This window comes from Eleutherodactylus coqui, chromosome 1 (genome assembly GCF_035609145.1).
Source record: "Eleutherodactylus coqui strain aEleCoq1 chromosome 1, aEleCoq1.hap1, whole genome shotgun sequence".
Classification (NCBI taxonomy): Eukaryota; Metazoa; Chordata; class Amphibia; order Anura; family Eleutherodactylidae; genus Eleutherodactylus; species Eleutherodactylus coqui.
The window spans coordinates 460,970,907-460,980,771 of NC_089837.1; the positions used below are offsets into that span (position 1 = coordinate 460,970,907).

Sequence of the window (9,865 nt, forward strand, 5' to 3'; positions counted from 1 at the left end):
CAATGGATTGAAGTTTCATGGTTAAACAAAAATAGCGTATTTCTCCTTTTTTTCTCCACCTTCTTGTTGAATTGTACCTTAAGAATCTGTATTTCCTATTTTTAACAAAGAAACAAAATTAAAATTAAAAAAATACTAATTTTAGCTAGCACTAGAAACAAATTAGAAATGCCAATAAAACGAGTGCAGCATATAATATCACTGTAGAGGATTGGTACTTTTTATTCATTTAATTAATGTCTGGATGTTCTACAGAATGTAAGACTAAAGGTCTGGTTGTGAAGGCTCAAGAGACAAAAACAATAATATTAGAAAGAAAGCTATGATAGATAGATAGATAGATAGATAGATAGATAGATAGACAGACATCATTCTGCCGGTTATTGCAGTTTTATTTTTCACTCCAATGATATTGGAGTTTATTATTAAAAGATTAATTGTGCACATTAGTGTCTGCTCTGCATACTCTGTGATGGCAGCACACATATTTGTCAAAAGAAACAGCAAAAACTATTTGCAACTCCAAATCAAAGAACAAATTTTTCCTCCTCGTTATAAATGCTCTATTCAAACTACTAAACATCTGTTATCTCATGTATACATTCCGTATTTCTATAGCCTGACTACTTAAGTATTACTAATTCTATCTACTGAAGTACTACTAGCCTTTATCTGAATTTCCCAATGCACTGTGCACTTACTTTCTTCCTATATAGTTGTTGTTATATATTATTTTATATACCCCGACATTACATTTTTTTATAGAATTGGTAAGTTGAGAAGCGTACTGGATGTTGTTTCCAGGCTAATGACTATGCGACCCTGTTTTACGACTGATACATATTTGTACCGCAGCCTTGAACATGACTATGATCATTCTTTATGACCTTGACATCAAGGTAAAGCTAATGAAGGACACAACGGGCTGATCCTGTGGGCAGATGACACAATTGGGCACAGTACTCTCAAAACTTGTCAGTTTTGTGTTTATGGACCAACAAGGTGCCATTTGAAGTCTAGACATCCAGACTAATGACCATCCATAAACACAGGGAAGGAAGTGAATGTACGTTATGTCTTTTCTTCCCTTTGTGTTCAACACTTTCAAAGAGCTCAGCCTAGTGCAATCTACCCCTCTCTGTGTCATCAATAAGCCGGAGTGTATAACATGGTCGAGTAAAAGTGATCAGTGTAGACTCACCAAGTCCTGTATTCGTCCCCTTCAATCTGGATGCATCTGCCTGGGCCACAAATAGGTAGGAAACACTGAGTGTCTAAGTTACACATTCTCTGGTTTTGTTTATTAATGCCCATTGAAGATGAATGTAATATAATACTGTACATATCTGCCGCTGTCAGATTTGAATTCTGTAGATAGTTATTAATATGAGTAGTATTTTGTATGTGTAGGTTTTACTCGAATATACAATGTGTCCTGAGGCTGATTGAAGGGACTGTCTGTTAAATGAATATAAAAATGAAATATGTGCTTGCTTTAGGGAATCCTGAACATAGGATAGTTTAATGGAGAGACGGTATCCTCTACTGGCCAGGGAGGGGAAGAAGCTTCAGCAGCTGCAAATCTCTGGCTAGATCTCCTACAGCTGTCTGGCACTCTTTTCCCTCTTCTCTTCCTCTGTAGTTTCTTTTAACTGTTTGTTTATAATTTTGTATTGGGGGGGGGGGTGGCACTAGTTTTGTGTTTGGGATGCAAAGAAGTAGCATAACTTTTTGGCGTCGTCCGGAAACAAGCTGATAAAACTGTTGTCAAGTACTATGTTTTTTGCATTAGTTTACACCCAGTAAAAATGAATAGGACAGACTGCTACTAAAATTATAGTAATAGTCTACTCTGTGAAGGGCTTTTCTGAGTTTCTTGGACTATTCTGCACTCTGTGACCAGTAGAAATGAATAGGATACTTTACTACTGCTGAAAACATTTCTTTTTCTTTCTTTCTCTATTAATTCATATTCATATATTCTCTTTTCATACCGTCCTCTCTATATAGAGATATATTCTCTATATCAATTGTGAGTTTCTCTGTATCTCTTTCTATGATCATCCAATGTTTTTCTCCTTCACTGCTTCCATTCTGACACCCAACAGTGTCTGGTACTTTCTGATAAATTTACAGTAATCTTATTTTATTGTTTGTAACCCTTGTTCTTTCTTTCTGTCCCCTGCATTATTACAAAACGCTTAGCACATCTTTCTGGGCATGTTTTCCTGTATTTGCTCACAATTATTGTGCTGTCCCCTATAATCCCTATAATCTCTCATTCTCTCACTCTTTACTTCATTACCCATCTTTTTACATACTCTTCCATCTCATACCCGCTTACAGGGGGTAACTGAAGTAGTCAGTATTTTCTACCACATCTGTTTAATCCCAAATTCTTTAGAAATATTATATTATGTGTCCATAACCGAGCTAAATAGCTCCATGTGCAGTTTGGAAATGGACAGGCTCCAATAGAAATCCTAGGGTTCAAAAACATTTTAGCTCGTGTGCAGGGGATATTGGCAAATCTCTGATCATGGAATATTTGAATATCCTTATATGGGAGCAACACTGCCCTGCTTCCCATTGATCTAACGAGGATTGAATTAAGGAGTCTTAAAAACAGAGGAAGAGGGGGGCTGATGGGAAATTGGTGATCAATGAAGAAGTATCATTCGCTTATTTATCCACAATGTAAGTTTTACACAGCAGCGAAAACTGTAAAACTGTTTTTTTTGTGACTTGTAGAATATTTGCCCTTTGTTAACTGCATTTTATATGATAGATGGATGGATGGATGGATGGATGGATAGATAGATAGATAGATAGCAGCCAAAGACTACACTGCAGTGGAGCTTATTATTATTATTTTGCGACCACTGTCAATGCCAATACTATGGGTAGATTTTTTGTCTGAAAAGAGAGGAATTTGTTTTAGAATAAAGGAAAAGTGGATCCACAAAGCTGGTAAATAACAAGAAGCCATGATCAATAAAGGTTTACAACTCCAAGCTATTTCTCTCCTGCAGCCCCTTCCCCTCCCCCTTCTCTGTCTCAAGGGCTCATACAAAAGGTTCCCTTTAACACCCTAGACAATGACCTTGAACTGGGGCTTTACAATTTCATATCTTTGTTGTCGTTTAATATGTGTCTGCGAGCATCCATGGATTATAGCCACACCGGACTGGTCAGTGCTTGTGCTCTGGTCAGTGCGCATATTTCTGCAATGACTACGATTCTGGACGTATTTGCCATTCCAGAGCACATATTTAGCATAAAAGATTGCCTTTTAAGGACAAACTTGGCAGTCGTTCCTTTATTTTCGTTCCTATACTATGAGCTGAGTTGATTAAAATGATTATGTGAAAGAAATAGGGATTTGTACTACATCCAGTGAAAACAATCCTATCTGGAATGGAATAATTTTGTATGTTTTAATTAAAATTGTATCATATTCATATAGTCAAAAACACAAGATAAACAGTTAAAAAATATAATTTTTTGTATATATCTAGGCTATAAAAGAAGAAAGTCAGGACTTGGTATTACAATACAAATCCATTTGTGTTGAAAAAGACGTGTTTTTAAAAAGAGAGTAGCTATCTCTAACGTGTATCAATCGCCTATGCATTATATTTAGATTGCTCATCTATCTATAATACGCTCACTATATATATATTGTGTGTGTGTGTGTGTGTGTGTGTGTGTGTGTGTGTGTGTGTGAATTAGATAGATAGATAGACCAACAGATAGATAGGTAGATAGATAAACAGGGAATGTAGATAGATGAACAATATAGATTAGTAATGTATAGATGATTGATATATTAATGTTTAATTATCATAGTGGATTACATACTCCCCCATTGTAGGTAAAGTATACAAAACAATAACAACTGGCCTTTATAAGTTTTTTCGATTACTTTTAATCTATGCACATATCTAATAAATCAGTATAACAATGTATGGATACATTGATGATAAATAAATCATACCATAAAGATAGATAGATAGATAGATGGATAGATAGATCCTTCCACACTGTATCGACTGATATCCTCTTTCACTAAATAATAACAATAATATTGTTTTTTATCATAATGCTATTCTTTTCTAGATTTCTAGTATCAACTGTACAGATTTTATGGCATAATGTTTTTATCATCAATATTTGCATAGTTATACTCATTTAATAGATATGTGCATAGATTAAAAGTAATCGGGAAAATATATAATGGCCAGTTGTTATTGTTTTGTTTTACATTCTTCACCCATAGCTTTGCGAAGTCATATGCCGTCATATACAGCCTTAACTACAATGGTTGAGTATGTAATACCCTATGATAACTAAATATATGAATACATCATGTAAATAAGCATGTTAACATGAGTATAAGAGTACCAGAGGTTCACTGTAGTTACCAAATACTCAACACCTTTGGATTCCACTATGGCCAAAAACCTGAAATATTGATTATTTGATTCATTCATTCATTCATTACAGTGGGATTCGTCACTAATCCAGTATACATGGCCCACTATAGACATACAGTATGTAAGATGTGCAAATCCTAACGGAATTGTCTGTCAGCATATATATCTCATGTTTATAGCCATAGTGGAATTCATATAAATTGTGTATGCAATCTATGAATGAATATACTAATCAGTGAGTATATGCTTATTTTATGTATTTGTGTTTGTATGTATACACCGAATGTAGTATATTAATATAAAATAACTATATATTATTTAAATGTCGGTTTTCGTAATGTGACAGGGAATGATAGATATATTAAATATTAGATACAAGATAGAGAAATTTTAGTTGATGATGCTAGAAAGATAGATAGTTCCAATATGTTAATCTACTTTACATGCTTGAGCTTTGAAATACAGATGTGTGTGTAGCATAATACCAGTCATGTAGTTAATGAGATGTAACGTGATACATTTTATGCAGGCTTTAATCCAGACTGTTCCTTTAGCACTGACGAGTCCGACTATATAGCAGGACTGTGACGTGTTGGGGGTATATTGGGGAAGACACAAGTAATGAGAACTCAGTAACGTCTTATCTTGTGTTCAGCAGCCAAGAGAGGGGCGGGGCTTCCCGAGGCGTCTCAGGCTGCTGCCACATGACCGATTTGGACCAATGGTCTTGAGCTCCAGGTTTGACTATGTTTAATGTCAGATGGCAATAAAGTAGAAGCTGCTGGTGAGGCCCGCGGACATGGGAGAGCATAATCTGCTGAATCCCGGCTTTGTGGGACCGCTGGTCAATATTCACACGGGGGACACCTTCTATTTCCCCAATTTCAGGACCTCAGGGGGGCAGTTACCTGGGCTGCCTTCTCTGTCTTATCCTAGAAGGGATAATGTGTGCTCCCTTCCCTGGGCATCCACAGAGCCCTGCAATGCCTACCCCCAACCCTATCTCAGCAGCCCCATTAACCCTTCCTTCAGCAGAGCGTGTGATTTGGCCAGGGTAGAAGATACCAAGTGTTACTACCGAGAGGCATGCCCAGATGTCCCCAGCCTGAAGAGAGAGGAGCGACTGAGAGATCCCAATGTATTGATGCCCCTGGACGGGGTGATTCCTAACGCTATGGGAGGCAGCACTTTTCATAAATACGACTATGGGGCAGCAGCAGATGCCACCCCCCTCGACCCTCCATCGTGCCAGTCCCTGGAGTCTGACTCCAACTCATCCCTGGTCAATGAGACCCCCAAGAATCAGAGCAGTGAAGCGGGGACAATGGCATCTCCGGCTACCAACCCTGGCAGCAGCAGCAGCCTTCCCTCCACCGGTGAGTGTGCAGATGCTGCATAACACATGTATACTGCTTTACTAGGATATATGCTATCTTATAGGTTCTACATCGTATTCTGTGACTTCAGACTTAATGCATTTAATTAGGAACTTGCGTGGCATTACGGTTTATATAGGACCAACACCGCTAGGGGTAGCACTAAATACCATCATGCTTTATTAGGTGATCCATGTTTTAAAGGGGAAAGAAAGAGAGGAGGGATCCAGCCATAAACATGTAAATATCCCATGAAATTAAAACACCATCAAGTTAGTGACAGGCTATCTGCACATATTATTAGAGAAGGAATTTAATTTCATTCATATCTGGTTTGCAGCACTGTATGCATGACAGCTACAAGCATGTTGCAATGGATAATTAGCTTTTACTTCTTAGGGTAATATTAATTATATGTCATTTACCTAATAAATGTATGTAAACACTTTTTCAGAACAATTAATAATTAATATATTATAGTAATTAATATATTTCCATATATTCCATACATGGACCCAGTGGTCTCCTATCCATGCAGGATCTCTCAAGAACAGGAATATAGTTTTATTTAGTTTTAAATTTAGTGTTGTTATTGTTGTCAGCATTATTATCATTAGTAGCAATAGTAGTATTGCAATAGCTTTAATAGGATTAATTAAATGTCGCTATCCTTATGAAATGTATGCACATGAATACTGTAAACATCATTTATGTCCTCTGATTCTCTACAGGGGCTCCTTGGTATCCTATGCACACAAGATCTCGCAAGAAGAGAAAGCCATATTCTAAGTTTCAACTAGCTGAGTTGGAAGGAGAGTTTTTGGTCAATGAATTTATCACTAGGCAACGGAGAAGAGAACTGTCTGACCGTCTGAGTCTCAGTGACCAGCAGGTCAAGATCTGGTTCCAGAACCGAAGGATGAAGAAGAAAAGACTCCTCATGAGGGAGCAGGCTATGTCATTCTTCTAAGTATCTGCTTTCTCTGCTCCTATGTGGGCTACCTGCACAAGTTTTTCTTTTAACTACAATGACCAGACCCGAAGGTTCATATTTTTGGACCACTAGCTTCATGACTGCACAATCTGAAGCCAAAAAAATAAAAGGAGATGAACTGAAGGGTAGTGATGACTGAGCAGAAATGGACTCAGTTTGGAGCAAGTATTCCCTTCTATGTAGCGTTTCCTCTCTTCAGGTCTAGGGAGGGTTTAGTTCCCAGTCCTTCAATGTCTGACCTCAACCATTGGTTTTGTACTTGTTCCAGAATCAGCTGAAATGACAACGATACGGGTCAGTGTTATTCTCCTCTTTATTAAGGTGACTGCACCCTTACCCTAAGTGAACTCTGTGCTGTACTTGTGGAGGGGGTCAGGGATAAGCTCAGTATGAGTCATGTCATGCAATATTGTGGATGTCAACAACTCTAATGTATTTTATATCACTTGTATTCACAAAGATGCAATGAATTGTTTCAGATTTAGCAAGCTGAACTACACGTCCAAAGGGAATATATGTTCTCCAGTCATAAATATGGAGAAGATTCCTTGCTCAAAGATATCTATTGGGGACCTCAGGCTGGTGCTATTTAGGAATCAATATTGGGGACACATGAAGGAACCTGTCTGCATCAGTATTGATGGGTCTGTATTATTATCCCTCATCATTTCAAGGCAGGGGATTGAGTACACACAACTAGTATGTATAATACCAAGACAGTATTAACAATGGTATAGGTTGCAGCATGTGCACATACTAATGGCTGGATTATGGAGCAGTTCTACATCCAAATACATTTCCTTTTTTTAAATCTCTATATGTTTATCAGTAAATGTATGTATGTAAATATTTATTTTATCATAATGATTTGTGAAGCTTATTAATATGTGTTTTCAGTACATGAAATGACACATCACTATGAGAAATAAAGTGATCTGATCTATTGATATCTTATTAGGAATTGAAGGACATTTCATAATACTGACCGTGAGAATAATAAATGCCCTCAGTTTATAAAGTTACTGTGTAACCATAAAACATATATTAGTATGCAGTCATTAAATTCATTTAATTGGCCTTTGAAAATGAAAGAAATCTTATAAACATGGTCTTGCGGAGTTTAATTGACACCATAAAATGCACCGAAGTGAACCAGTTTAAAGAGTGATAAGTGTGTTTGTAATAGGTATGTGTGTCATGTGCGTCTCTTTGTGTCTGTTGTGTGAATTTTCATATATATTCTTGTGTACGTATATGTTGTGTGATGTGTGTCTATCTGTGTGAGTGAGTATGTGTATGTGCCTGTGTAGTTGTGCTTACATGTGTATATGTGCGTGCAATGTATGTTGTGTGTGTCTATTTGTGTAGGCTTTGTGTGTGTGTGTGTGTGTGTGTGTGTGTGTTTGTGAATCTATGTGATTTTAGAAATGCCTGAGTAATAATACATATGTTTGTGTGTGCTTTTGACTATGTATATGCCTGTACACTGACTTCTATAGTATGTACATAAGAGTCGAGTGTAATTTCGGAGATGAAAAGAATATGGGTGGAGATAACAGTGTGTGGGATTTTTCTCCTTTGCAATCTTTGCTCCATTCGTTTTATTTCAAAGGGGATTAATTTTATTACAAAGCAGCAATTTCTAGGAAGTTTAAATTACCACCACGTGCTTCCCTTTACGTTCACGGTCGTGGCCGGGCAGAACTGGCTCAAGAAGTTTTATTTACGATCTGTAAAGGATGGAGTCGATCCCAAGGAGAAAAAAAAACTGAATGGAGGCTGCTTTTCATCAACTTTTTTTTGTGCTAGCCCACACGGCTTGATTGCTGGCCACTCGTCAGTGCTGCTAGTAGAAGGGTACAGTATGCAGCAAGAAGAGTAATGGACACATCATAAACAAATCACCTTAATTGCTGCCTTGCTGACATGTTGTGTTGTTATCCAATCCTGGGGGATCCTGATTTTACTGGAAGTCAGATCATTTCTGGAGATGCAATTAAATATTAGAGACTTAAGTGCTGAAGCTGCATTACGGTGTAGTCCATGTAGCTTGCATTACGATGGTCAGTCAAATAATCCTGGACTGAACCCTATGTAAACCTACTTCTAGATAAAAATTATAACTTCATTTATTGCATTTGCTATCAGTCAAGATGTAGATGCTGGATTATGCTGGCATACATGGCTGCAGCTCTGTGGTCCTCTATAATGATGTGCTAGTTTTATTATTACCATATGCGATCAGTTTAAGGTCCTATGTTTAGGAATAGCTTGACACGATCCCTGTGTCTCACGTTGTGGTAAGGACATAATGCTCTTTGCACATCTGATCATTATATAAATGTGCTGCATAAATAATAACAACCGTCGTGTATTTTATGACGTTGCTCACATTAAATTGATTTATCAAAGATTTGCACTAGACTGACTTTACTTATTTGTATGACATGACTGAATTCTACACAGTTATAATACCAATATTTTTTTTGAAACATTAGTTTAATACCAATATTCAATTGTTCTAATAACGACATAAATTATGTCTCCATGTGTCCCTTTACAGATGGATATGCACTAAAATCAGTGGTGAATTTTGGGGTTTTGTGGAAAAATAGAGGACTAGAACCACATTGGGGTTGTCTTTAATTTTTTCAGGGGATAGTCACAATCACATGTGCGCCTTCTCTGCTGCACAGGTGTGCACAGGTGCTTTTTGCAACTGTTCAAAACTGATTGGACAAAGTATAAAAAATATAAAGAATTAGTACAACTTCATGAATTTGGGTGCAATTATAGAACGAGTCCAAAAATGTGGATGGTAAACTTCATAAATATGGTATTTGGACAAACCACTACATTTTTCAATTCAATTACACCAGAAACCTGGCCGAAATACATTGATTAATCTTCCTCAATGTAATTCTTCATAAAATCATTTTTTGTTTCCGATAATGTCAGATTGCATTATGACGCCCAACTGACTTCCTTTTCTATCAGATCATGAACCAGACTGATCAATTGATTCAAACTAATTAGTATTAAATTCCACAGAAGAATAT

The 9,865-nt window shown here is 37.0% G+C and overlaps 1 protein-coding gene across 1 annotated transcript; it reads left to right on the top strand.

The window, feature by feature from the left end:
• Positions 1 to 5,164: 5,164 nt before the first annotated feature.
• On the top strand, positions 5,165 to 9,217 carry HOXC12 (homeobox C12). Its single transcript, XM_066584266.1, has 2 exons — positions 5,165 to 5,812; positions 6,544 to 9,217. The coding sequence occupies exons 1-2, from the start codon at positions 5,236 to 5,238 to the stop codon at positions 6,780 to 6,782; spliced, it is 816 nt and encodes a 271-aa protein (XP_066440363.1). The 5' UTR covers positions 5,165 to 5,235; the 3' UTR covers positions 6,783 to 9,217.
• The last annotated feature ends 648 nt before the right edge of the window (positions 9,218 to 9,865 follow it).